General features: G+C 40.7%; 1 protein-coding gene across 2 annotated transcripts; it reads left to right on the plus strand.

Annotated features, from left to right (window-relative positions):
* Nucleotides 1–284: 284 nt before the first annotated feature.
* mtmr3 (myotubularin related protein 3) lies at nt 285–26,811 on the plus strand. Of its 2 annotated transcripts, none has more exons than XM_086077199.1 (20): nt 285–456; nt 1,697–1,770; nt 3,914–3,973; nt 5,394–5,483; nt 5,690–5,806; nt 8,341–8,423; nt 8,741–8,907; nt 8,991–9,087; nt 9,380–9,493; nt 11,092–11,282; nt 13,166–13,297; nt 13,391–13,502; nt 13,802–13,997; nt 14,149–14,334; nt 15,110–15,280; nt 15,994–16,139; nt 17,078–18,611; nt 18,701–18,811; nt 20,928–21,016; nt 26,509–26,811. In XM_086077199.1, the coding sequence occupies exons 3-20, from the start codon at nt 3,971–3,973 to the stop codon at nt 26,666–26,668; spliced, it is 3,699 nt and encodes a 1,232-aa protein (XP_085933325.1). In that variant the 5' UTR covers nt 285–456; nt 1,697–1,770; nt 3,914–3,970; the 3' UTR covers nt 26,669–26,811. The 2 variants fall into 2 exon arrangements, with proteins under 2 accessions (XP_085933325.1, XP_085933326.1); XM_086077200.1 differs by lacking the exon at nt 285–456 and adding an exon at nt 551–829 and having other exon boundaries at nt 1,730–1,770.
* Nucleotides 26,812–27,959: the final 1,148 nt, after the last annotated feature.

The raw sequence follows: 27,959 nt of genomic DNA on the forward strand, positions 1-27,959 counted from the left end.
AATATATTTTTGAACGTCGAAGCTAATTGGGGTAGCCAAGTTAGGGTCAGTTGTCCTTACAATGCATCTCCATCGCTGCAAACTGCAGCACAATGGAAACTAAATACTGTACTAAACACCTCTGACATCGCGAATCAACACCGAACATTATCTTTGTTTAGTTGAACAGAATATTTTGTCCGTGTTTACATGATTGCACCACATGGTGCGAGAGCGTGCCCCAGCCCCGCCCACTGCCAATGCTTTGGCGTGATGACGACACAAACACGTAAAGTTGGGCTTGGAGAATTTGCGATAATGGCGACGATGGCTTGGTGCTGGAAAGGGACACAGTCAAGCTAGCTTCGGCTCGGACATGACTCATGTTTATTCCCTGCGGGTTTGTTTTCTGCTCATCAACTGCACGGGTTTTGGATGATTCTGTGGCATTGAAGCGTCTCGTCACTCGTTTCACTGGTGAGTGTGCCGGCTTGTGGTCGTTTGGCGGTGTGTTTTGACGGAGGCCTCGGCTTTGGGGTCCGCCCTCCATCTCACAACAACAAAAACAGTTGCACGGAGCTGCGTTAGCTCAAGTAGCTATTTGAAGCTAAGCAACCGCTGGTTGACCCCAGTCGCGTGTTAGGATAACAAACGCTGGACAATATGACATAATGCTGTTTGCAAAGTTGTCTTTGCGGTTGTCTTGTTAGAATCCGGGGTAGCCAGATGGGCGTTAGCATTAGCCCGTTAGCATGAGCGATTTTACGGACATATTCTCGGTTGCGACGGTCACTTTTCGAACAAAATGAACGTGAACGTCAGCCAACGAGTGTGAAGATTTGCAGTATTGGTAATGTTGCTGTGCAATTTACAGAATTAGTTTTGAATGAACTGAACACAACCTGTTACCACATTCAAGCTTAGCGATTACCTTTTGCCGACAAATAGTTTTCGTTTCCCGTGTAATGGTAATGATACGGTACAGTGCATTGAACTTGTTATTGAAATATAAGTGTTTTGTTGACTTGCAACATGACTCTTGAGTGAGTTTTACTTATTGTTTGTGATTTCATCCCGCCCCCTCGACTCACTGAGGCAGGCGAGCTGTCAACGTTGCAACGCAAACTGCGTGGCCGGTTCTTGCATTCAGTCGCCAACAGTTCTTCCTGGAGTTCGCCAACAACTAGTTGGTATATTTGGCCTGTTTGTTGGCTAATGTTGCAGCCTGTGATGCACTGTGGCATGTCACGGGACAGCAGCACCGTTAAGGCTCTAAGGGGCTTATAGCTGTGTGACTCTGAACTCGGGGCCGCACTGAGCCGCAGCCACGGGCCATGAGCCCATGCGGTAAACAAAGTCGTGTTTGTTGGGAGTGGGACGGACAGATAGGCTTTATCAGGTAGCGCCAGCAGCGCTGACCGGCCTGCGTTGGCCAACTCACACCACCAGGCCTCGTATCTGCTGCTGCTCCTCGTGCTTTGTAGATAGTCTGATCTACTCACCTCTTCAGAAAATGTCTTCAGGAGTAAAATTGATGCCACCCAGCTTTTAAGATGTAATGCCTAAATAACATATCTCATTTTGCATGTGTGTCAATGAAAAACACGTTTATATTTAAAAGGGACGGGCATTGAAATGTCTGCTTGTAGAGAAACATAGATAAGTTGGTTAAGTGTTTTGTCTTAATTCATTTGAATGAGTGCCTTTATTTCCATAGATTTCCATGTCTTACTTGTGAACTTCTGAACAGGATCATCTGGACTACTCATTGTCCATCGTTGATTCTCTGTGGTAAGAATAAACTTCATTACTCTATTGTATATCATTGTAATCTAATTATAAATTGTAGCCTCATACAGTTTTTTTTTTTTGTCATTGTCACTAGGGTGGAATGATTTTTCTCAATGTTGCGTTTGCAATTTAATGTGATTATTTTATCCAGGTCCTCCTCCCATGTTTAAAAAAAATAATTATATAAACATAAGCAATAAATAATGTATTTAATGTCTTACAATGGACACTATTGGATTTACTATGCATACATGTTTTGGTTTATAGGTTAAACTTGCGCTACATAAAAGCAAATGAATGAATGACTGAATGACTTTGTAGTATTTTAAGCATTCGTTATGACAGTTTCCCAAAATTACACCAAATGTCAGTAAGTCATTAGTCAGATTACAACAGTAATATAAACAAATCTGTGGCTTTATCACGTGTGTTTTTCATGTTTCATAAATATGTAAACCTGTGGACTGCAATTTTTCAACACTGACACTAAGGCTGAACGGTTTCAGGAAGAACATTTCTGACAGATGTTGCGATTTTGATTCAATTCATGCTTTTCACAAATCAAGCTTCACTGCAGTACAGTAATTACAATAAAAAAAAATACTCTAAAACAAACCAAGTGAGCCCAAATACAAAATGAGAGCGAGACAACTTGCGCCCTCAATATGGAAAAGAAAGTAGCGGGAACTCGGTGCAGTAACATTAAAACACCTGCGGCTTACAGTTGGGTGCGGCTTATATGTATGTGTAACAAACTCGAGTATTCCCCAAATTTAGCTAGTGCGGCTTATAAATCCGCCTAATAGTATAGACATTACTGTAATCACTCTGTACAGTAGTATTTGCAAACATGACAGAAAATTACATCATACCAACAAAACTTTAAAAGCTATTATTCTCATAATGCATAAACACCAAGGAGGCAGTTTTTTTTTTAGTTTTAAAAATGGTTCAATAAAGCAAGAACTACTGCTCGCCGTCATACATTTATAAATATGCATGTGTACTGAATGTAAAATAAAATTTCAACCAAAAATGTTTTGAATTTTAGACTGCTTAAAAAAAAAACGCAGCTTTGTCGATCACAAAATTGCCTTGTCCAAGATAATGATTTTGATCTCAGAGCGATAAATTGTTCAGCCCTACTAGACACAATCTAAATAAATAAACAAACATAAATAAATCCAAGCAGCTGACTGAAATAATGCAGTTTTTCTCCCCAAATTGCAGCCTTTGTAATTTGGACAACATTAAAGGTAGATGAAGGAATATATATAACTTTGACAAAACATTGCTATTTTGCCAATTCTGCCTTTGATGCATCATACCACATTGAATATTATCAAAGATTTATATGTACACCATTCTTATTTCAATTTCTATGTTAAAAATATAAATCCTAATGTTTACAAAGGCTAACCCAATCACCTTACAGTTTAAAGCTGCTGAATGCAGAAAATTCCATTTCAAATCGCTACTGCCACCTGTGGCTGAAAAATGAAACTGATGTCACATCTGCAGACAGAGAGCGGGAAATTCAAACCTGAATGCAGTCTGAGAACCATTGGCCTGAGGCTTGCAGGCGTTAATCTACTAATGAGAAGACATTTCAATCATAAATGGTCAAACCTCAAAAGTCTATTGTAAAGATATTTTTGGACAAATTGTTACAAAAACCAGCTTTAAGTCACTTCTTGTTGGTGAGCCGATCACATTTGTTTGTGACACTGCTAATTCTGTAATAAGTTAGCAAGTTTACAATACACATTCAACCACAAAGTCAACTGTTTTAAGTTAAACCACATTGCTTGTTTGCTTCAAAACAAATATTGTCAAACACTGATCTTGAGGTGGAGCTTTTCCCTCCAACCTTACTTAGGCTGAGAGGTGGGATGCAGCCTGAACTGACACACAGAGGCACCCGTTGACGATAATGAGAGTTTACACATGCTCTATTATCCCAGCGTCGTCAAGAGTGAATTTACACTCTGAATTTCCCCCGTTAACAAGCATCACAACATGATACAAGATAATGAATAAATACACATCCTGACGTCCACTGAGGTCTTTTACAGAGCTGCTGTTTGGTTTCTTATTGTTTGTTCCATAATGTTTAATGACATGACGTCTTTGCTTTTCACAGGCTGGTCCAGGCCAGGCGTCGTACTCGTTGGGTGACCCGCACTCCTTCACAGGGGCCATGGTACGCTTTCTTCTCTTCACTGCTTTGTGGTAGACCCTGCATGCAGTATGTAGAATTGGAAACTCTCTATTGATTTCAAATACTTATCAGCTGTTTACCAGGAAGCAGACAGTTATGTCAGCTATGACTGTGTCAAAGGTGGCCTCAGGCTGTTGTCAAAATAGGGCAACTTTCAGTTGTGTTGATTGTAGTTATTTTTGACCCTGTCAAGAATTTGAATCACCGTTACTAGCCAAACACAGAAGGAGTTTGTCTGTGGTAGTTTGATTCACTCTGGTCCAAAATGTTCATTTTGTTCTAGTTGTTTACTGCTGTAGTACTAAACACACAAGTACAGAGTTGGTAAGCAATGTCAAACGACCTGTACAAAAATTATGAAACAGTGACAGTTGTGCAAATGAAATGCAATGGAGAGTCCTTGAGCACTTTATATATATATACCGGTACTGTAAGAACAGAGATGTGCAGAATACCACAACAGAATTGCGCGTCAGCTGTTGAGGAAGTTAATGGCAAGCGGGATGAAGCTATTGGAATCTCTGCTGGTTTTTGTGTGCGTAGTTGCGTCACATCATAACCACAAGAACACATGTGCGTGATCAACTGCTCGGGGGGCTTCTCAGGCTCCTGTTTTCTTTGCAGTTACTCTCGTCTCAACATGCTTGGTCCTCCAGCTGCAGTATGGTTCGAATGGGGCGACATTTTATGCTGAGATGGCAAACTGAGGCAGAAACACTTCCTGTTATGTTTGCTTTTTGACTACTTTCATCTTTGTATGGACAACAAGACACTATACATTATTTTAGCAGGAGACTTTTTTTTACACCCACGAGCAGCTTATTTGAAAATGTACATCTGATCTAGGGCCACTGAGTGATCACAAACATTCCACTTAGGTGTAAAAGCTGCAGAGGAAACATCCCTTTAGATGAAAAAGACCCAACAAAATAGGATTTATATATATATATATATGATGGTCATCTGAAATTTTCATTGAATTCTCATTTATAAATCACCTTAAGTGGTTTAAAAGTAGAGTAGGTTTCAGCCACTTTAAAAGCAGGATAAATGCAACTTTGGAATGACTTCTGTTCCAGCAGCAAGGTCAAGCCACTTTGCAAGTGTTAGATAACGAAACATTTAGTCACATTTAGCTGCATCATGAAAAATCAAGGCCAACGAAAGTGGTGGAATAATGTTGCTCTTTCCTTTCCAAATTACAGCTAAGTAGTCTTGAGCAAGCCTTATGACCCCAAACAGTTTATGCAAACCGCCTGTGAATTTATTTGTCAGTGTCTGCCAAGTCTTCTGTGTGAAGCCTTTCAAAAGCCACATTAAAATCTAATAAATATCTAAAAGAAGTTTGTTGCTGTTACTTCGATGGTGGTTTAGTAAACGTAACAGATATTTTTGTGTGCAGGAGGAGGAGGGGCTGAAGAGCTCTGAGTGTATCCAGGCCAATCAAATTTTCCCAAAAAAATCACCTGTCCTGGAGGAAGAAAACATGCAGGTGAGGAGCTTTTTGAAGTTTTCCAGATTCCACATCAAAGTACAATACAATTCCGCTTCCTTGAACCTTCGTTCATTGCAAGTGTGGGTGGGATATTTAATTTTGACGTGAGACACAAGTGTGGCAAAATAATCAAGTGGTAACCCACATGCTGTGTGCATTTTGATCTGCAGTCTTTGAAATGTTGAATCTCCTGCTGTTGCTAGGTGCCCTTTCCTGAGCTGCATGGGGAGTTTACAGAGTATGTGGGGAGGGCAGAGGATGCCATCATTGCAATGTCCAACTACCGCCTACACATCAAGTTCAAACAGTCTGTCGTCAACGTAAGTACCTTAAAAAAAGTCATGGCGTTTGTCAGATAGGTTGATAGCTGATAAGCAGACATGTACCACACCTGGGGGGAAAAATACATTTTCTGGGTTCACATTAGGCAGCATTCAAGTACAGTTCTGCCATGCTAGCGTTTTGTGAATAGTCACAGGCATTGTGGGGACATACACATACGTACCAATTTGTGCACCAAACGTTCATGTATGTGTATTCTGCAAACAAATTTAAAGCACCCTCATTTCATGTATACACACAAATAATGATGGAAATAAAATTGACATTGTGACTAAGCCACTCAAAGCTGACCTGTCCTAGCAGCAGCACCATCTCAAATTGTTCATTTACTTTCTGCACTGGCTGCTTCTGTGGCTGAAGTTCTGCCAGAGGGGATGTGTAACAGTCATGCTCTCTCTTGCTCCCATTTCAATAATGACAAAGGAAGCTTACTTTCTTACCAAATAACAGACACTTTCTACAACATCCTCTTGTACCACTCCAAAGATGTATTTCAACATTCTAAACAAGCCCTTTCATTTTCTGTGATTCGACTGCTTTCATTTCAGTTCACTTCTCTGACAGCACATAAAACGCACATTTTATAAATACCGTCAACGCTTGTATGAAGCAAGTGACCTTACAAGATAAACAAACGTGCTCCATTCAGATAACCCCCACTGCCTTCCCGCCAACTCGCCACAGCAGGAAAGTTGTGCCAAGGACATCTATTGTTTTCGAGATTTGCTTCTCCCTCTCAATATCATGAAAATTAGTTCCCCATTAAAGACAACACAAGACATCATACAAACTGCTGCTGATTTACTCAAGCGTTGCTTCTGTCGTAGCATTATAACATCAGCGTTAAGATGTGGCAACATGGTTATTTGTTAAACACACATATATTGGAGGTTGTAACCCACCTACACAATCTTGCTACTGTACCTTTCTACTATACAGCTATAGCCCAACACTGAGATAAATGCATTTATCTAAAAATATATATTTTTGATTGAGTTCTGTTAAAAATATCTGCTTAACTATATGAATTCCATTTTTGTGGTGATTAGTGTAAATCACAAGTGCAGCTATTGCTCAAACAATTCCTAGTGACAGAAGCCAAGCCCTGCCGCAAATAGTGAAAATCAGAGATTTGTGCCCCTCCAAAGGAGTTCTAATTGTCACAAGATAGTGACAAAGCACTTACAACAGAGATGATCATAAAGCATCAACACCATGCTTCTCGCATGAACCCATGTTACACAAACTACTGTACTCAGCAGTTAAATTATTCAACACAAAGAAACATGCTGAATGCCTGCAATGCTAAATAAAGCCAAGACAAAACAATGTTTTTGTTGCCATCCTTGTTGATTTGCGGAACTGTCATGGGTCTGCTTTTACCAGAAGCTGTACATCCATACGCGTGTTTGTTGGCGTGTTTCAAGGGGCTTTCAGGCCGTAATGAGCCTTGGGTTCCCACTGCCCGTCTTTGCTCACATCAGACAGATAATGTTCTCTCACACATTTGGACGGGTTGGCAAAGCATGTGCATCACATGGCACAGTCTCCCACATGGGAGTTGGAAAGTGCTGGAAGAGAGCAAGCAGCCGAGGAATCTTGATGACGTCCAGATTAGCGATTTAGATTAGAGAGCTGGAATTAAATTGTGGCTTCATGATGCAAGGACATCCGGAATGTGGTGTGATTACAGCCCTTTGTAAATGGTGAATAGTGAGCGGCCAAGTCAATCGAGCACTGCTTACATTATTTTTTTTCTGTCTTGTCTTGGATCAGAGTTGTTGTTGTGAGGTGTCAGTAAGTATCAAACCGAGATGCACGGCGTGGAGTGGTTGTGGCATTTTTGTGTGCCTTCCATGAAATACAGTGGCTACCTAGAAAACTTTTTTATTGGCAATGTTTAGCTCTAAGAGCTAAATTAAAGGTGACAATTGATGAGTGGGAAGACTAACCATGCAAGTCTGGAACAATGCGTTTACGTCAACAAACGCTCCAACAGACAGAAAGGCTGTCATCATAGTGTAGTTGCAGAAACTTGGCTGACTGATGGCTGCCTGTCGATCATGCATGCATGCAAACAGCAGACTGAGCCTGTTGTGTCCATGAAAAGTACTTTTAGTTAATTAGCAAAGCTTATTTCAAAGCAGGCAAAGGTATTTCCATACAGTATTCAAAGCATGTGCCACAGTCAGTGGCAATAATCGTGTATTTCTGTGTTCTAATCTATTCTAATTCTGCATAAGACTTGAGGCTAAAACGGAAATCAAGATACAGGGTTTTTATTTTATTGCCTCTAAGTACCGGTAGATTGTGTTTTAACAGAACTTTGGAAAATGCTACGTGAAACATTAATGCAAAACTAATTTATTAGTTTTTCTAATGCAAGTGGATGAATTACTTTGCAGCTGATTGTTTGCATGAAGATTTTTGTGCCCCGAGCTTCGCCAATGTTCTTTATGTATTAGTTGTAAGCTTCTGCGTGTGCTCTTTCTGACTACATGTGTTTCTATAGGTGCCTCTGCAGCTCATTGAGAGTGTGGAGTGTCGCGATATGTTCCAGCTGCATGTCACCTGTAAGGACTGTAAAGTTGTTAGGTAAGACTAACACGACACACCCAATACAGTATATAACCCAAAGCCAGTGTGAGCAGTGCCACTTCCTGCTCAAATAAATCGTTTACCACATAGGGCAATGTTTGCCAAAAATGTATACATTAGCAACATCAGAGACTTGTCGTCCCTGAAGTTAACAGGTTACTGACGCAAGTCCTTTATGCAGTTATTTTAAAGCTCACTAAAGCAGCAAGTCCTTTATGCAGTTATTTTAAAGCTCACTAAAGCATCAAACACCTTTGTTGTGCCATAATTAAAACCAACGGAAGAGTTTACTGTTACTGTGTTTTAATTCCCAGGTGTCAGTTCTCCACTTTGGAGCAATGTCAGGAATGGCTGAAGCGTCTGAATACAGTCGTGCGCCCCCCCTCTCGCTTGGAGGATCTCTTCTCCTTCGCCTTCCATGCCTGGTGCATGGACGTGTACGCTGGTGAGAAGGAGCAGCATGGAGAGCTTTGCAGACCAGGTAGCCCAGACTCGAAACGTACATCCTTTAATAACCGCATTGGTCCAGCCACTCTGGTCATATCAGATTTCTCTGGTCTTCAGGTGAACATGTGACCTCCTGGTTCAAGAATGAGGTGGAGAGGATGGGCTTCGACACTCAAAATGCGTGGAGGATATCTGACATCAACAGCAAGTTTAGGTGAAGGCAGCTTGCTTTACAGATACCGTTCTGCCACGCGTGCCTTACTGATTCCAGCTTTTGCTTTCATTGGCACACAGCGCAGATGAGTGAGTGCGTGAGAGACATTTTGTGGTGGTTGTTTTGTTCTCCACTGGTGCTGCGCCCGGGGCACAAAAAGGCCCAGCCCAGGATTAGATGTCTGTCGACAGAGACTTTTTGTTGAGCCTTCACTAATACAGTCAGTCAGGTCCGATGCGTTCTTTTATGCTGTGTGTTATTCACCTCTCTCTGTGCCCCTCGCTGTTTCCAGGCTTTGCCCCAGCTATCCCCAGCAGCTTCTTGTACCAGCCTGGATCACTGACAAGGAGCTGGAAAATGTGGCAGCATTCCGTTCCTTGAAAAGGTTTCCTGCAGTGATATATAGGTCGGTTGGGTTGATTCTCTTTAAATGACAAACTTCACACTCCAGCTTCCTCTTATGTGTACATATTGAGCTACTGCATTTTCTTACAGTGAGAAATATGCAGCCTCTAAAGCTGCGGTCAGTCTGTGTAGACAATTGTAAAAGTTTCACCACCATCAACACCATCGTACTCTTTAAAGGCAGTCAACAAATAACTACATTATGGAAGACATAAGAAAGGGAAACTCTGGTATTTACAGCTTGAACATCTTGAGTCATTGTGGGAGACTTCAATTTAACATTCCCATCTGAGGCAGTGACATCATGTATGTGTCATGTCACGTTTTCAGCGCTTTGACCACTCACATGTCTATAGCAGATTACACTACTGCAATGGAGGAAGGAGAGAGCTTGGCGTATTCCAGCTAGAAATACAGTTACTATTTTGAGTTTGTTAGCTAAAAACAAGAACATTAACTTAGGTTGGTTGCACGCTGCTCTGTTGTTGACACTTCAATAACACTACCTCGAAAAAAACAAAACATGGATTGCAGCACAGCACCATTTAATCTTAAACAGAAAGTTCCATCAGTTTGTGTGGCTGAGGTAGTCCCTAAATTTAATTGTATGTATAAACAATCTACATTATAAATGTTGAGTTTTGCTATTACAACATTAATGGTTGAATATGACAAGTAAAATTGACAACCTTTAGCCTGGATTTGATTTTAAAAATAGATTTTTTTATTATTATTATGTTGAACTAAGTCTAGAAAGACTGTCTTAAAAAAAGACGGTAAAAACAAGTAGCCCATTTATGTTAAGCAAATTTCAGAAAATACTCTTTTAATAATAATAATTGGCATAAGTCAAAATGTTTATTTTTCAATAAAGAAAGCAAACTTTATTTTCAAATGTCACTGTTAAAAATACACTCCCAATTAAGTGTCAAAATCAGGTGTCATTTTTATGTTCCGCAGGGTTGTCAGTATCTGCTGAATAGGGGTGTGAATTGTGTAGTACCTGGCGATTCAATCACGATCTATAGGTCACGATTCGATTCGATGCCAATTAATTCCGATACAAATCTATAAATTGATTATTTGGATTTGTATTAATTTTTTTTACTAAAATTTAGAAAATACTAATTGTAAACTTGTACATGTACACTATAAGGTTTGTATGAAAATGTATTTATCTGAAACTTCAAGCTTATAATTGAGCCACTGTATTTAACAAACGGTTTGCAGTCTATTTCGTGTTTGAACAGCACTGAAATAAAATATTAAGGCTTAATGTTCCATTAATATAACATTCTTCCATGCTTAAAGTGTGAACACTTACGTTTTGTTAAATATTTGCATCAGAAATTAATGTTTAAACATCTATTCGGCCGCATATTGAATCACACTGTAATATCGCGATATATTGCCGAATTGATTTTTTTTTTAAACACCCCTAGTAACAAAGTTACCTTTTCAAGGTAACTGGTTGCCAACTGGTTTAACCATGTTTAACCTTGATGATGTAGTAATAATTATAGTACAGTAATAAAACATTGATCAATTTGGGGTTTAGCGTCTCGTTTGTTCATATAACTTTATTGTTCATGCATACAGGCACCTGAGCACAGGAGCAGTGATCGCCCGTTGCGGCCAGCCAGAGGTCAGCTGGTGGGGCTGGCGGAATGCTGATGACGAGCACTTAGTTCAGTCTATTGCCAAGGCCTGTGCTGTGGATAGCAGTTCTCACAAACACCTGTCAAATGGAACCTACATCAATGGCTCTGAACTGCCGGATACTGATTTTGGTGAGGACTCAGTCACTCTGCCTGCGACAATTTATTGCTTCAATCTAGACTAGACCCAAAACACACACATTGACTTTCATCTGAACCGACAAGTTTGTTCATCGAGCTTTGAGGTCCATGAGTTTGCAGTAGAAGCGGCAGGCTCAAATACATTTCAATCAGAATCCTAACACTGATCTAGGGCATTAACATTATACATTACAAGGGAGTTGCATTGTTAAATAATGTCCACCTATTTAGAAACTAAACCTTTATAAAGTACCTCGGCACCAATACTGAAACGATACCAATGGGAAAAACTTAAAACATCAATAAAAAGCAGTGAGATAATAGGGGACATCGAAACAACATTGAAAATTATTTTAATTTGTATTAATTTAAAAAACATTACTAATTATAATACATAGGAAGAGCTGATTTAGAAAATTGATAAATAAAATATATATTCTGACCATTTTTAAATACTTAAGAACAATTGAACAATTTTGTATATATGCAATCTTTCAGGCAGTATAACATCTCATTGAATATTTGATGCTTCACATCCAACCACTAATACTAGGAAAACTTGCTGAATGAAGGATGGAAGCCTAGTTATTGGAATAATTAATGCAACATCATTGATCAGATGGACCGTTGATTTTAAGTAAAATAGTAAAGTACATTTACCTCCATCATTCTTCTTGATATATGTCAACTTTTAAAGGTAACCACACAGGTTAGGATACCACAAATATTTAAGTACAAGCATCTGCATGTTTTATGGCACTAGTGATCCAGCCGTTTTAACTCCTTCACTCCCAGCCATTTTCACTAAAACAATCCCGTTCACTTCTGGCTTTTTTTACTGGATTTTGACAGATTTTGCAAGGCCCACAGAATATTGTGTTCTATTGCTATAAAAACATGAAATCTACCAAAAGAAAGATTAAAGTCTCTTCTTTTTTAAACAGAAAAAAGTATATTTCTATCTGTTTCCGTTTTGCAGCAAATAGCACTAGAATATAGCTAAGTTTCATCATTATTCACAAATCTATTTAATAACTGTGAGTAAATGAGCTTTTTCCCCAACATGGCCCTGGTTGATCTCTTGCTCTGCTGGCCATTTGTGTAATAACTACAATTTCTTCAACCGTTCTTTGCAGTTGAGAGGCTGCATCAAAGCCTTCTGTATGCTCTAGCATTAAAACAACAACAACATAAAAACGTATAAATATGTCTTTGGGACACTAAAACATTTAAAATAGAATATATTTATACATTTTTGTGGAGCAAATTAGGTAATGCACACACACAAAAAGTAAGTGTGGAATTGGGATTGATTATAATGCATTTACTGGTTTGGCTTGTAACATGTCAGAAAAAAATTGCAAAAATGCTGATTATTGTTTTCCAAAGTAAAAGCAGATGTTTGCAATTCTCTTATTTTGATTAAACAAAGACAATCGGTCTGCTTTCATGGAGGACATACATAAATCAGAAATGTTATTATTCAGAAGCCGAAATTCTGAAGATCTGGACACAATTTTAAGTTAAACAAGGTCTCTGACTAATTATCAAAATAGTTGTCAATTGTATTTGATAAGCAATTAATTGTCAATTGATTGATGAATATTTAAACCTCTAGAGCAAACGGATGATAATCTTTAAACCATAACTTGTCAATTATTATAAATGTGTCACTTAATAACTCAGCCTCATAGCTGCTAAAAAAAAAATGTTATAGAAATCAAGCTACATGTATCCAACTTATGATCCATCACATGATTTTAGGAAGGTATTGAATTGTGCTGGCCATTCATTTTGTTCTCATTTATACACTTGTTTAATATAACCTGAATTGTCCAGCGATGATATCTCTGATGTGTTTATGACTGTATCAGAGTCGTCAATGACCAACAGCTCAGAGGTGGAGACGTTGGCCATCCAGCCTCACAAGTTACTGATTCTAGATGCCAGGTCCTACGCAGCAGCAGTCGCCAACAGGGCAAAGGGGGGAGGCTGTGAATGTCCTGGTAGGCTTTCCTTTTTGTGTGTACTGTAAATGTAGTAGCTCATCTTGTTTTGGTTTTCTTAATTTTGAGAATGTTCTATTCCCCGTTTTGTAGAATACTATCCCAACTGTGAGGTGGTGTTTATGGGCATGGCCAACATCCACTCCATACGCAAAAGTTTCCAGTCCCTACGTTTCCTCTGCACTCAGATGCCGGATCCAGCAAAGTACGGTTATCCTTGTCACATTTTTCTTACCCTGTTGCTTAAAACCTCCAAACCCAACTTCATCTAGAAATCTCAGCTATGCTTCAACCTTAGTACACTTGTATCTCTCTCCAATCTTTCGGCCTTCTCAGATTCAGTGATACTCTACTTCAGTATTCTAATCAGACTTGGATATAGAATGTTTGAATATAATTCCAGGTTCAAATTCATTGGATTTTATGTTTACTTGGATTATCTTTGTCTTGTGTGTACTTTAGTTGGATGATGTGACGTCTTTGCTCTCGTCTGTTTTCCTGCAGCTGGCTATCTGCACTGGAGAGCACAAAGTGGTTGCAGCACCTTTCCTTGCTGCTGAAGGCGGCCCTGCTTGTGGTCAATGCAGTGGACAGGGACCAAAGGCCTGTTTTGGTGCATTGCTCTGACGGCTGGGACCGGACACCTCAAATTGTTGCGCTGTCCAAGCTGCTGCTGGACCCGTATTACCGCACCATAGAGGTACAACAAAAATGTTTGTTGTTGCTACAGAGAGGCCTCCATTTTCTCCAGGGTCATTTTCTTTTAAGACCAACATCATTCAAATGACAGCTAAAGCAACATGTGTGTAGAAGTTCCATCATATATATTATCTGTCCTTATCTTTGTGTAGGGCTTCCAAGTTTTGGTTGAGACGGACTGGTTGGACTTCGGCCACAAGTTTGCTGACCGATGTGGCCATGGAGAAAACTCTGAGGACGTGAATGAACGTTGTCCCGTCTTTCTGCAATGGCTGGACTGTGTTCACCAGCTGCAGAGGCAGTTTCCATGCTCCTTTGAGTTTAACGAGGCCTTCCTGGTGCGTACAATAACTATTCCAGTCCGGTTCCATTGATAACTGGTTTTGATAACTGGAGTTTTGTGTAGATTGAATAAACTTTAGTTTGCATAGTTTAAAAAGGGATGCCTGATTTATTTAGTCATTTTCAGCAGTAGAAAGTTAAAAAATGTTCTATGTACAATTCATACCTTTAAAAACCCATTTTACCACTTGCTGTCGACTGAAAATTACATCACAGGTGCTCAGGAAACCGGTAACGACCAATCGTGGCTCACCTGTTTTCAGAATTTGTTCAAACTGAGCCATGATTGTCGTTTCCTGAGCACGCTTGATCTCATTTTCATTCGACACTCGACAATAAGGGGTAAAATGTGTTTATAAAGGTATTAATTGTACATGAAAAATAATGACGTTATCACATTAATTATAAAAATATAAAATCTTCATACTGCTGAAAATGTTTAAATGAGTCAAGTATCCCTCTAAAACACTCTCACAAGACTGGCTAAAAATCAAAAGGTTGTGCTGCTACTACTAAGGCTGGGCAATTAATCGAAATTTAATCGTGATTTCGAGTTTGGCTTCTCTTGTTCTTACAAACGTTATAATCAATCGACCAATCATGACTCACCTGCTTTATGAAGCTGAGCTGTGATTGGTCGTTACCTGAGCCCTGAGCAGTAATAATGACATTTTCAGAGTAGTGAAGGCATATATAACATTTATGTTGTAGTGTATTAAAAGTTTATGGATTAAAAATAAAAGTTAAGAAAAAATGTTTGTGTGTATGCAGGTAAAACTGGTGCAACACACATACTCCTGTTTGTTCGGCACCTTCCTGTGCAACAGCGGCAAAGAGAGGGAAGATCGACATGTTCAAGAGAGGACCTGCTCGGTGTGGTCCTTGCTGAGACCCGCCAACCGCACACTAAGGAACATGCTGTACTCCTCACACTCTGAGACTGTACGTACTCTACCTGCCACACCTCTTTGTCTTTAGGGAGAAGACTCTGTCTTCTGTATTTCTCTCTATTAGTCTTTAAACTCGAACTTGGCTGGCCTTTAAATAATACTTAAAAAAATAATCTCACAAATTTCAGATTTTACCTCCCAGCACTTACTGAAAAAGCAAATGTCAGTGACATTGTTCAAAACAAGTTCTATTTTTCCACCACTCCTGCATTTTGCTTTATAGCATGACAATAATGTCCTCCCTCTTGGAAAATGTCCCTTTTTATGTTAACGCAATCCTTAAAACATTAACATTTTAAATGTACAAAAATGTATCATCAAAAAATGAGTCTGTTAAAAAGTAACCAATGTAGCTGCTCCCGCCCTCTAATGTTATTTTCTGTATGTCAAGTTGTCAAATAGTATCGCGGTACATTCCCTTGATTTCGGTGCAGATTGTGTGGGTTCAATTTCCACTTAGTGACGTAGCGGTTGTTGGCTGCGTGTTAATGTCCCCTACGGCTGACCTAGCAACTAATTCAGGGTGTAGTACCCCCTTTTGCTCGAAGGACTACGACAAACTCCCTAACAGAACAGGATAAAGTGGTATTGAAAATGGATGGAAGGTGTCTTGATTGTTATGAGGCGACCACGGCAAAATGTATGCGTCTTTGAAGCACATGTTGTGCTGTGAAAAAGTATTTTCCCTATTATCGGTTATTGCAGGTTCTCCACCCAGTGTGTCATGTACGAAATCTGATGCTATGGACTGCAGTCTACCTGCCCAGCTCCTCCCCCACAACCCCTTCTGATGATTCCTGTGCACCATATCCATTGCCTGGCAGCAATCCTGAGGAGGCGCCTCTGGGCAGGTGAGCCAGGGACAAAGTTTTATGGACTGATGAGACCAAGATTAACCTCTACTAAAATTATGGAACAACCAAAGTTTTGCGAAATAAAGGATCTGTTTATGATCCAAAACACACAAGCTCATCTGTGAAGAATGCTGGAGGTAATGTCATGGCTTGGGCTTACATGGCTGCTTATGGAATGAGCTCACTTGTCTTTGTTAATGGTGTAACGCACGATGGTAGCAGCAGAATTAATTATGAAGTCTACAAAAGCATTGTCTGGCAATTTGCAGAAAAAATGCAATCAGACTAATTTGTAGATGCTTTATCATGCAACAATGCAGTGGCCCAAAACACACTGCCAAAAGTAACACAACAAAGAAAGGAAAACAAAACTCAAACAAGAACTGAAAGAGGCTCCAGTAAAGGTCTGGAAAGGCATTTCAAATGAAGAAAGCAACAATCTGCAACAATGTTGCAGATTTGATACAGTTCTTGCAAGAAAGTGTTAAAAGGCCACCAAATATTAAATTATTCACTTGTAGTTAATTTAATAATGTATTTTCCAATACTTTTCTTCACTTGAACAGTGTGTGGGTTCTTACTTCTTACAAAAGGTGCTCTGTTCTGAGTTGTTCAACACATGTAGATGTAAATACCATGAAATAATAGCTGGGATTCTGAACTTTGGTCTCATATTTGATGGGAAATCCAAAGGAAGTGACCTTGCCGTTGCAATACTTTTGTTGTGGAAAGAAAGCAAGAAGTTGAAGGCCTTTCAAATAGATTTTGCTTGTCTTTTTTAATCCCACTTTTTTGAGGGGTTGGCTCCTTGCTTGCTATTGTTAGCATTGGGTTGAGCGCTGCATGATGATTTAAATGAATTAGATTTTTTTTTATCAGGAATCATAATGGACAATAATGTTAAAAAAGCTTGTCTTTGCATATTTCATTTTTAGATGTACGAAGACACGCTCCTTCGATAATTTGCCCAGTGCTTGTGAGCTGGGAAGCTCGCTGGCTCCTAACCGTCGCTCCAGTGACCCAAGCCTCAATGAGAAGTGGCAGGACCACCGGCGCTCTCTGGACCTCAACATGGCAGTCGGTCCTGAAGACGGCGGGGACCAGGAGCACGAGGTGCAGTGCAATGGATTGGGCCTTTACTCAAACGGCGTGGACTCTGAGCTGAATACCAGCCCGCATCCCATGGACTCACACTCTGAGATGGCAGAGGGAGCCATCATGCACTCTGCGACAAGTGTAGAGGAAGCCGACGAGGCGGAATTGTCTGTGGTAGTGGGTGTGGCTGAGGGTCAGATGGAGAACATTCTTCAAGAAGCTACCAAGGAGGACATGGGAGCAGATGCTCCGAGAGTTGGAAGTACTGCTGTCACGCACGTCATTGACGCAGCTGTTGTGGAGGTGGAGACGGCCTCAAGAACTGATGTTGGTGGTGATCGCCCTGTCACCAAGGATGAGATACAAGAAGTGCTTTCTAATGGTCATCATTTGGAAAATGGTTATGCAGAGGCTGAAGAGAACAGTCACTCTTCTGCACCGACTGCACAGATAGTCAAAGAGTTGGAGCACCTGACAGATGAGGAAGCACAAAAACCCAAACATGTGATGGAGCATATTCTGGAGAACTGTTCTGAAGAGCTGGAACCTGCTCAGGAATACTTTGAATCGAGTTCAGGCGAGCCAGAACCGCCTGCAGCTCAAAGAATTCTGATGAATGGCTTTGCTCACCGGCCACCTGAGGAAAGTGATGCAGATGAGGAGACCTGCTCTGCTTGTGACCCTGACAGGGCGTCGTCGGAGTCGGGGGAACAGGCAGATAAAAGGGCATCCCTGATGGAAAGCTCCACAGAGACTTTGACAGAAGAGGTCTGCAGCAGGTTTGAACTCCCCACACAGTTTCCTGTCTGTCATAGTCGTCAGGCCTGCAGCAATGGCAATGGGCCCCCACCTTCCTGCAGGAAGGACAAAGTGCAGGAGACTGACGAGCACAGCTTTATCAGAACTTTCAACGGGGGCAGCAAGCGACCCTCTGTTAGTGCCTTTCAGCACGCAAGTGCTGACCTCACCCGCGACGGACTTTGTAACAGTGACAGTTCCGACGGGGAACCTTGCGGAGGACCTCACTGGGTCCAAGCCATTGGCGAGCGGGCGCCGCTGAGCCGTCAGGTGTCACTGGCAAGCTGCAATTCGCAAATTCTCCACCACCGAGGTAGCTGCTCGCAACAGCGTTGGTGCCACGCCCAACTGAGCCGGGCCGCCGTCAGCCCAGAGCAGCCGTCGCGCAGCCACCTGGACGACGACGGGCTGATGCTGCACACAGATGTCATCCAGCAAAGGCTGAGGCAGATTGAAGCTGGGCACCAGATAGAAGTGGAGACCCTGAAGAAGCAGGTACAGGAACTGTGGAGTCGCCTGGAAAATCAGCAGTATGCCAGCGCCCATCGAGTCAACGGAAACGGGGGAGATGAAGTGGTAAGAAGCTAGCTTTGACCATCAAGTGGTGATTACCTGACCAATTAAAAAAAAAAAAAAGACAAAAAAAGCGGAATTCTTTCTCGCAGACCTTGATGACCGACTCGCAATACAGCGTGGACCCCAACTGTTTATCACGCTGCAGCACAGAGCTCTTCTCCGAAGCCAGCTGGGAGCAGGTGGACAAGCAGGACACTGAGGTGGGTCTCATTCACGCCACATTCTTGATTGGTGGACTAGAACGCCTATCAAGTCAGTTCCCGCTCCTCACTTAAAAAAATAATTTAAGCAAATGTTTGGATTCTATTCCTAAAGTCAGCCGCCCACCAAGCGACATGACCAAACCCGGCTGAACCAAAGTCGCGTCACAATGTGGGTGGGTTTACAGTGAACCCCTCTTTATCTATTCCAGACCAACCCCAGATAGGTAAACATTTGCAGAATGAGAGATACTATAAACACATTAAACATAGTAAAACACACTTTTTGAAGTATACCATAGCACCTGTTCTCACACTTTCGCTGTCAAGTTACGAGAAACTTTGTTGAACATCACTTTGAGTAAATGAAAAGAAACGTTTCGCTTCTAGCTGTTCATTTGTGATTCCCAATTAAAGTACAATTTCAAATGCTTTCTTCAAGCTGTTTAATGCCACGCCCAGTTGACATTTACTTTAAAAGTAATAATAAGAGAGAATTACACGATTGTAATTAACCAAATCGCATAACTACCTTACCAGCCAGTGTAATGGTAACATTTAATGGTAAAAGCCAAAGACAGGATAACGAAAATTGCAGCGATATTGTGGTAGTTAAAAACCTTAAAAAAAAAAACATTTAAACACAAACTTGAGCAATACACACACAGACGATACAGCAATACTCACATGCATATACTGTATTCTCTCTCTGCAAAAAAACAACTAATATTACCACAGCTTAGATGGTATTTGTGTGTGTTTTATTAAAGAACAACAAACAGCATATCAATACAAGAGCCAGTGGGAGGCAAACAAAAAGGAAAATAAATTTATTTTACATAAATATTATAAAGCTTACATAAATATAAAGTCCTGAGTGCTTTCCTATTTGTGGACTGTTCAATAGTTTTAATGTATTGTCTGACATGATGAAAAAATGTGGCGTTTTATTAATAATTCTAACCATTTAGCTAGATAGTCTTTGGGACACACCCGCTTAAATCTACAGTATGTACAATGCCTATTATGCTACCCCCCTTGGTGGCCAAGGTGCAGGCATAAACTTGTGTTTTTTACTTATTATAACCCTTGCCCTGCGATTGGCTCGCAACCAGTTCAGGGTTTACCCCGCCTACCGCACCCACGGCCCTTGTGATCAATAAGCGGTTAAGAAAATGGATGGATATAATAACCGTTATAACAACTGCTAGTTTAAGGCCCAGTGCACACCGTTACACAGACAAACATGACAAGGCAACTCACTAGCTGGCAAGCCACGCCCGCTTTCTTGAACGAAAGAAAGTAGGTCTGGTAAGGCTGCCATTGATCACTGTTTGGCCTAGCTCAATACGAACCGTGCAATCAAATATGTTTATTTGCCGTATTGTGACGTATTTTTCAATGTCAGCAATATCACTCTTTGGTGCGTAAGTCCATTCAAAACGGCGAGCAGGAGAGACGATAGTTTGTTTCCTTCAGCATTAAACTCAAAGTTCACAATGAGCAGAAACACATACAGTAGTCATTGAAAAACACAGCCGGTGACGGCACTGGAAGCCTTTATTTAAAAAAAGAAGAAAAAAAAGATGTTTGTCAAAATCACTGACTTAAATACGAATGCACGAACAATGACGCTTACTTGCTGTCGCGAGATGTGAAGCCACCAGTGGCCATCTTACCTTGCCACCGATAAGACTCCATGCACATTTCAACGGAAGGAAACCGCAGAATATCGACTCCGTTTGCCAACTACTGAAACGACACTAGGTTAAAATATGCAGGAAGTGCCCAGAAGAAGTAACTTCTGCTCTCCGCTGATTGGTTAGGTTTGCCCCGCCTCAGAAATGCGCTGGATGGCGACTGTGTAGACTCACTCACTGGCGATGAGTCTGATTTCCAGGCTAGCGACTCACACCTGCCCACCTGGCGATTAAATGAGTCATTTTTTACAAGAGCAAGTGCATCACAAAACAAGTGATAAGACACCACCCCTGCGGTATTGCGACGCTATCCATTTGCGATTCAAATTTGGAATTGTAGCAAAACTGGTTGCCGGCAGTCATGAAAACTGGTTATTTTTTAAGGAAAAAGAAAATGTTGATGTGCCTCATTTTAGGTTACCCGCTGGTACCCCGATCATTTGGCTGCCCAGTGTTACGGCTGTGAGAGCAGGTTCTGGCTCGCCACCAGGAAGCATCACTGCAGGTAAACGCCGACAAGGACAAATCTGCTTCAACCTTCTTTCGCTTATTGCCGCCATTAGCATCCCGTTGCAGATGTCCTTCTCTGCTTGAGAAGTTCCTGTTCGGCCTCAGTGGTGTATAACCACAGACATGCAGACTGAGACTAGGTTTAGCTGAGTCAGCTTTTGGTCACCACTTCTAAGTTTTGTGTTTGTGAGTGTGATGTTTCAGCGGCATTTCCACAACTTGATAAGAGGCTAATTTTTCTGTTAAGGTTTTTGTTTTTGTTTTTTTGAGCTAAATAAAAAGTGGCCACATAATGAAATCAAGTCCACATGACCAGTGCAATTAAATTATTGAGAATTGATTAATCAGGTCAATACTGCTCACAGTGATAATGCTGTGTGAGCTATACAAAGAATAAGGTAACAGTTGTTGTATCGCTAATTGGACTCGATTGTTGTCACGTGGTTATTACGAAGGTGAGCATCAGTTTCATTGCGATGACGTCCTCCCCCTCTTTTTCATTCATCCGTCTTCACTGTCCTTAAGATGCCCTCAGTCAGCTGTCATCAGGTTGAATTGTAGTCAGCAGTAAGTAAAGAACTTGGCCGTGAGGTCACAGTGGCGTCCATACTGGACACGCTGTCTTGACAGCGGTTGACAATCATTTTGTGTTCCAAAACATTACACATTGTCTTCCAATGTCTGTGGCAAGTGGTTGAACCGTGAGTCAACTTGTACTTGTAGTGTGTCATGTTGTCCTCCCTGTTCAGGCAGCTCTTCTCTATTGTCTGCCCTTTTCCTCTACAGTGGCAGGGAGCCTGTCCAGGAGGTCTGGTGAGATCCGGCCCCTCCCCTCTCCCCCCACACCCCACCCTAGCCTGCCATTGCTGCACATTCCTTTTGACAGTGAACCCCCATTTTAGCGCGAGGGATACTTTACAGACCCACCCATGACCATATTCAATTCAATTAAAAAAATGTGGTTCATTCTTTAAAAGAAAAAGAAATGAAAGTGGATGGAAAGAAGAAAAACTTATATCTGCCCCTAATCAACACACACAAAAAAGAAAAGAAAAAATGTCAACGCAAAATAAATGACAGCAAGCCGTCAAGACGCTTTCTGAGTAACAATTCAACAAAATAAATCAATAGAATGACATTGTGCTAATTATAATTTTCCCATAATTGAGCTTTTATATAAAAAAATGAATTCAAATGGAATGAGATTATTTAGTTTTATAATTCAGATTGTTCCACAAACTGACACCTTGAATTGAAATATATCGTTCTTTTAATTTTGTTCTGTATTTAGGTTTGGAAAAAATATCTGTTCCTCTTAATTTGTACTCCCTTTTTTTTTTTCTCCCCACTCTTCAATGCTATAGGTCAGGTATGGAACAATCAATGAATTATATAACAATAGCAAAGCATTCTTGTTCAATTATTCTTTAACCTTGTGTAAAACGGCTAAGGTTTGGGATGCCTTAGATTTGACATGTTGTATATGCGCTTTCCATGTTAAATGTTCATCAATAATAGTACCTAGAAACTTCATTTCATTAGTCTTTTCTATTTCTATACTCTGCACAGTCAGTGTTGCTACAACATCTATATTTCTTCAAGACATTTCTAAGACATTATATATATTTTTCTTGGTGTCGGTACCAGATGTGATCGGGCTGTCAGATGGTATCGGGGTCGCCGAACAAACACGTCACGCTACAGGATTGGCTAGAAATTATCCAATTGATGACAAACATTGGAAAGAAAATATTAAAGATATAATTTAAATAACAAAATGTACGGGCTGAAATTGTAAAAACGTAAATAAACCTAAGAATATAAAAGCAAGATATATTGAATAACTAATAAAATAGATTGAATAAATGATAAATACACATATTAATTGCCTGAGATGTGACAAATATTGTCAGTTTAAATTGCTAATGTGGTCCTATTATCATTAGGACTATTTTTGTGATGTATTGCGATTTGTGAACTGCTAAAAAAACTAAACAAAGGGAACACATCTGAATCGCGTATTTCGTGAGCGCTGCTATACTGACGTCATCGGCAAGCTCGATGGCGCTTCAATCTTTTTATTTTTTCTTAAATCTTCAACTATCCTGCTTTTATATTCTTAGGTTTATTTACATTTTGAGAATTTCAGTCCATACATTTTGGTATTTAAATGACATCTTTTAATATTTTCTTTCCAATTTTTTGACGTCAACCGGATTTGTTTCTCTCCAAATAACTTTATTGAACAATTGTAAACGTATCATCTCCAGCCAATCCTGTAGCGTGACGCCATCGGTAAGCGACCCCCATTTCACCCCTCCCACATGCGTTAAACTCATTTAAATGTACTTAAAAACACAATTTAAAAAGTATTCCTTAGTGGTGGGTCCAGAAGTTGGTACTTTTTATTTTATTTTATTTTTTCTTTTTTTATGGAGAAATTTGGGCTGGTACAAATGTCACATTCGCAAGGTAAAGTGTTCAGCACTGTGATGTTGTTTTCAGCTGACAGCAGGTGGCAGTATGAAACAAAATTGTGTATTTTCTGTAGCATCAATGTTAGATGAATTATAATTCTTCCAAAACAAAAAATGCTACTTCAGCACACATTCAGCATCACAGAAAACAGCCAAACCACCACCCTACCTCAGTAAAGTGGGGGTTCCCTGCAGTCCTAATCCGTCCCTCAACCACCCCCCCAACCCTTCCCTGCATCCGTTTGCCCTTTTGTTCTGTCCTTGTGTGCAGAGATATCCCTCTTCATTTCCAAGATTAACTTGAGTGTGATTGCTGCCACTGAAATGGTCACGTGAGCAATTGTGCTCTCCGTGAGATCTGATTGACTGAGGGCTGCCACTTTTACCACCATCCTCATTGCGGACACTCTGGCAGCATGCTGACAGCAGCAGCGCTGTGCTCGAACCTCACTGCCCCCAGTCCGATCACGAGAGCAAAATAGGTGTGATGCTGCTTAGGGGCCGAGCGAGGCAGTCAAGAGGCCCAGTGCGAGCGAGCATGGCCTTCCATCTGGACCTCAGCATGTCGAACCCGTCTGGTGTGCCGCCGTGTGTTGTATCGGCTTCTATAGTAGACAAAATGCTACCTCGGAGTATTATGTGGCGTTGAAGTGTCAGCATCACCGCTGACGTTTATCCGCTAAGTAGTTGAAGCCGTCAGGCTTGTTGCAATCATGTCAAGTACATCTCAGAGAATTCTATTGCTCCCCTAAATTTCAGATCATAGGCTGGATTTACGCTGCAGGTCTGAGTGCACCGTTAGGCTATAATGCCTGTATCAGATTTTTTTTATTTACATGTCAATAGAGTCATTCCATGCCTCACAAACATAAGTAAACAAAAAAAATACTGTTTAAGCAATCCATTTAAAAGGCAACAAAAGGAAAATATTTTTAATTTTATTTTGTCACTGGTGTCTTGCTCAAGGACACTACAGCCGTGCGTGTGGCAGGTGACTGTAAACGGCCACAAGTCACATGTTCCAATACTTTTGCTCACTTGGGTGGCTTCAACAAAAGGTGCGCTGTCCTGACTTGTTTATCCCATCTAGATGTAAATATGAGGTAAAGGCTGCAAATCTGAGCTTTTGTCTCATATTCATCATTTGATCTGAAAGCCAAAAGTTTTCAGTACACAACAAAAACAAAAGAAATTAACCTTGCCGTTCCAATACTGTAAATACAGTATAGACAAACCAAAGCACCATTTACACACACTTATTCAAAGCTCTGAACGAGACATTACATGCAATTGAGATGTCCTGGGTTTTTCTCTAATTGATTTAAATGAGGATAACATCAACATTTTGACACTGGCTGCTGTCAGTAATTATTTTCCATATTTAATGAGCGACTTTCTATTCGCCATTCGTTAGTGCGTGTGCAGACGCGAGTGTGTGCTTATGTCACCAATCGATGTATTTCGCTGACATGAATCACAAAGAAGTGACAGCCTATATCCGATTATGCTGCAGTCGCATTGGCGGATATCTGATACGTATTGATTTGGATCAACTTTTAGAAGAGGCCACATTCTGACCTGAGATTATCGGATTTTATGTGGGGGGGGTTTCCCCTCTGCTGTGAAATTCTGTCATTTGAGTCTTGTCGTGTAAATCCAGCCCTATTTGTCAATTTTATTGTGATGAGTAATTGTTTTTGTATTAAAGCATCATGGCCATACTTACAAAAAATGATTTGCATTCGCCATTTCTATACTACACAAAATATTCCTTGCTTTTGCACACCCTAAATGTGTATTTGCAGATACGTATAATATTCCTGATACAACATTTGGTACACAGTGTTGAATGGGAGATTCAATAGATGAGTTGTATCAAAATGTCTGCCTTGACAAAGGTAGAATGTCACGATGACCTCTGCCAAGGCAGACCAATCCAAGTGAAAAAATTAAGAAAACAAAAGGCCAAAAGTATTGTTATTGTTCTGGCAGTGCTATTCTTCTTTTCACTGTACCAATTATTGGACAGTTTTGGGTGAAAAAAAAAATCGAACTCTTGGCATATGTTGTATGAGGATACAATCAAAAATCATCCATTTGCGTACTCCTGTGGACACAAAATAACAACAAAAAACGTATTTTAAAATCAATGCCTGTCATAAACATTTGAGCATGTATAGTATCACATTTCCTCAAATGTTTATTTACCCAAACACATTTAAACAAATGCCTTTCTTTTAGAGCAGTCCACTTTTTCAGTCCATTTCAGATGAGTTCAGGCCCACGGAAGCCGACATTTCTGTGTTGTTGATATATGGCTTTCATTGTACACTGGTAGAGTTTTAACTAACAATCATTGTCTTTACTCGATGATGCCAGTTTTAACGCACTGCCACTTAAGGGATTAAATGAAATTCAATGATATTCTTTGGACTTATTTATGGACCATACATGATGAAATCCTTACAGTAAATTCCATAGAAATGTACATTGAGAAACGTTCTTAAACACTATTTGCTCGCCCAGATGTTCATGAGCTGGTGAACCTCGCCTCATCCTTGCTTGCCAACAATTGGCACACTCTTGTTTTCAATGAACCTGTTCACCTGTGGAACATTTCAAACAGGCGTTGTTGTTTTTTGTTTTTTTTACTTTTCCTCAACTCTTTTTGTGGAACGTTTTGCAGACATGAAATTCAAAATGAGAATAATGGAGAGAGAAAAAATCGAGGATGCCTACTCTTACAAATAACAAATAAAAAATATATATACTGTACTCCAAAAGAGGAGTTATGTAGTGGAGCTCATGAAACCTGCGATTCCCAACCAGAGTAGGAACTAATCATTTGTTATTTAATTAGTTTTATGGGTTATTGATTACCAATATATTATTATTCTCCTACACAAGGTACAATAACCCTAACCTGTTGCCGCTGATGTGAAAGGTGTCTTTGTGTGCGTTTAGGGAAAATCCAGCGTTGACCTCTTTGTCCCCCTCCCCACACACACAGGAATTGCGGTAACGTGTTCTGCGCCAGCTGCTGCGACCAGAAGATCCCGGTGCCGAGCCAGCAGTTGTTCGAGCCCAACCGCGTGTGCAAGAGCTGTTACGGCAGCCTCCGTCTCGGACCCGCCACCCTGGACAAACCCATCGCAGCCAGCTCCAACTGAGCCTTGGAAACCAGGCGGGCGTCGGCAAAAGAGGAGGACACCACAACGACAGGAACTCCACAGAATGTCCCATAAACTGTGTGTGTGTGTATGTGTGTGTATGTGCTGCACAAGCGGACTTGAACGCGTCCTTTCGGTGGCGCGTTTGCTCAGCGCGCTTAGCTTTGCGCAGAGGGAGCGTGCGTGAGTAGTTCCCCCGTCGGCCACACGGTGGCGCTGGCGAGATGGCCGTGCGCTGAGGAGTGAGAATGGACGGACCTCCTGGTGTTTGGGAACAGGAGGACGAAGCAGGAGTCGTGCTGCATGTTCTCCAGTCAAGGGGCTTCAACCGTGACCCATTCGAGTCAAGATGCAACCATTGGACATGTTGAGTGGATAAAAGAAAAAGTTTTTGATGACAGATTCTCATCCACCTGACCGATCTGGGCCCCCTCAAGTAAGCACGTGTGGATGAAAATGAAGGATCCGTGCAATTGCGTCACAGCTCCCATCGCTGGCCTCGCTTCTGAACGCACCTTCCGATGGACAGGCTGAAGATGCCGTATTTTTTTTTTAAAGAATTTTTTTTTAAAGAATTTTTTTTTTTAAGAATTGTTTTTTCTCCTATTTTTGACTCTGAGCTCACAGGACGGTCCTCGCTGCCCGTCACTCATTCAATGACCTCCTCGTGCTCACGGTCATTATTTTGTAAAATAGAAGAATACAATAATATATTCAGATACAGCTATAGCATTTAAGTACAAAATGTATAGAAACTGAGACCTAGTTTCTCACTAAATTAGTCACCAAAAAGTTTTTTTTTTGTTTTTTTTACTTTTCTTTTATGTGGATTACAGAAATGAACCTATATTTTACATGTTAGACAGAATTTTTTGTCTTTCTTTTTATATATATATATAAATTATAGAAGCGCAGGATGTCCTGTTAGGAAGTTGTAGTGTTTGATTTGGGTTTGTTTTTGCTCTTTTTTTTATTTTTATGATTTTATTGTATTTATTTCATTTAAGGAGTGTTTTGTTTTTGGATTCTGACAATTGCGCTGCCACGTGATAATCAGTGTTTATGACATGCTTGTGGGGGTGGAGTGACGAGTCTATGCACGCGCGCGCACACAGAACAGAGGTCCAAAACCGGCACCAACAATCCAAGGTCACAGCCCCGACACACATGCACACAATCTCCATGTACCTACAAACACTACCTCTACTTAATAGACACTTGTTCCTCACACTTAAGTATAGTTGCTTTGAGATTTTGGCTTTCAGGGTTCCCTTTTGTTCCGCAATGAAGA

The sequence above is a fragment of the Leptonotus elevatus genome, chromosome 5 (assembly GCF_054856555.1).
Source record: "Leptonotus elevatus isolate MCC_2025b chromosome 5, RoL_Lele_1.0, whole genome shotgun sequence".
In the NCBI taxonomy this organism is placed as follows: Eukaryota; Metazoa; Chordata; class Actinopteri; order Syngnathiformes; family Syngnathidae; genus Leptonotus; species Leptonotus elevatus.

Excerpts from the sequence above, each read along its gene's own strand:
- mtmr3 (XM_086077199.1), top strand. Across the intron at positions 13,298-13,390 it reads GGGAGGCTGTGAATGTCCTG|AATACTATCCCAACTGTGAG; the intron begins GTAGGCTTTCCT and ends CCCGTTTTGTAG. Across the intron at positions 18,612-18,700 it reads GAAACGGGGGAGATGAAGTG|ACCTTGATGACCGACTCGCA; the intron begins GTAAGAAGCTAG and ends TCTTTCTCGCAG.